The sequence below is a fragment of the Pterocles gutturalis genome, unplaced genomic scaffold (genome assembly GCF_000699245.1).
Source record: "Pterocles gutturalis isolate BGI_N339 unplaced genomic scaffold, ASM69924v1 scaffold5087, whole genome shotgun sequence".
NCBI lineage: Eukaryota > Metazoa > Chordata > Aves > Pterocliformes > Pteroclidae > Pterocles > Pterocles gutturalis.
This window is the reverse complement of record NW_010109997.1, coordinates 1-651: the sequence shown is the minus strand read 5'-3', so window position 1 is coordinate 651 and position 651 is coordinate 1. Positions and strand designations below refer to the sequence as shown.

General features: G+C 50.4%; 1 protein-coding gene across 1 annotated transcript in view; it reads left to right on the top strand.

The window, feature by feature from the left end:
• The window catches only part of GATAD2B (GATA zinc finger domain containing 2B), a gene marked incomplete at its 3' end in the record, with an annotated part of 6105 nt that extends 5459 nt beyond the window's left edge, over positions 1 to 646 (top strand). The window contains exon 6 of the mRNA XM_010073151.1: positions 593 to 646. Within this exon, the coding sequence (XP_010071453.1) occupies positions 593 to 646 (54 nt within the window). The remainder of the gene's footprint in view (positions 1 to 592) is intronic.
• Positions 647 to 651: the final 5 nt, after the last annotated feature.

Below are 651 nucleotides of genomic sequence, written 5' to 3'. Positions count from 1 at the left end.
GGGGCGCCTGCCAGCTCGGCCGAGGAGCAGAACTCGGCAGCGACGGTGCTGACACGTGAATCACGGCACTGCCTGCGCTCGGCGAGGCCGACGCCGGGTCCTGAGGCTGCAGAAGTCCTCGGGATGCTCCGGACACCGAGACTCTGGATTCCGAGACATCTCCTGCCAATTGCAGCGCACCGGAGACCCCTGGGCACCAGCGCGATGGGTTTATCGCAGGGGCCGAGACGAGCTCCCAGCACGGCTCCCGTCTCCCCAGGAGCGTTTGGGAACGTTTGCAGAGAGAGGGAGGGTTGCGAGAGGGCGATGTGCTTTGGACGGGTTACCTTTGGGACTGCGCTGTAGCCGGGAACTGTATTTTCTTTCCTTTTCCTTTTTTCCTTTTTTTCCTTTTTTCTTTTTTTTCTTTTTTCTTTTTTTTCCTTTTTTCCTTTTTTTTCCTTTTTTTCCTTTTTTTTCCTTTTTTTTCCTTTTTTCCTTTTTCCTTTTCTCTCTCCTCTCCTTTCTCATTTCCCCTTTCCTTTTCCCTTTTCCCTTTCCATTAAATTCTATTTAATTTATTATTATTCTGTTTCTTCTCCTTCTCCTGCAGCAATCAAGTTCTTCAGTTCCTTGCCAGCGCACGTCGTCGTCAGCCATCTATATGAACCT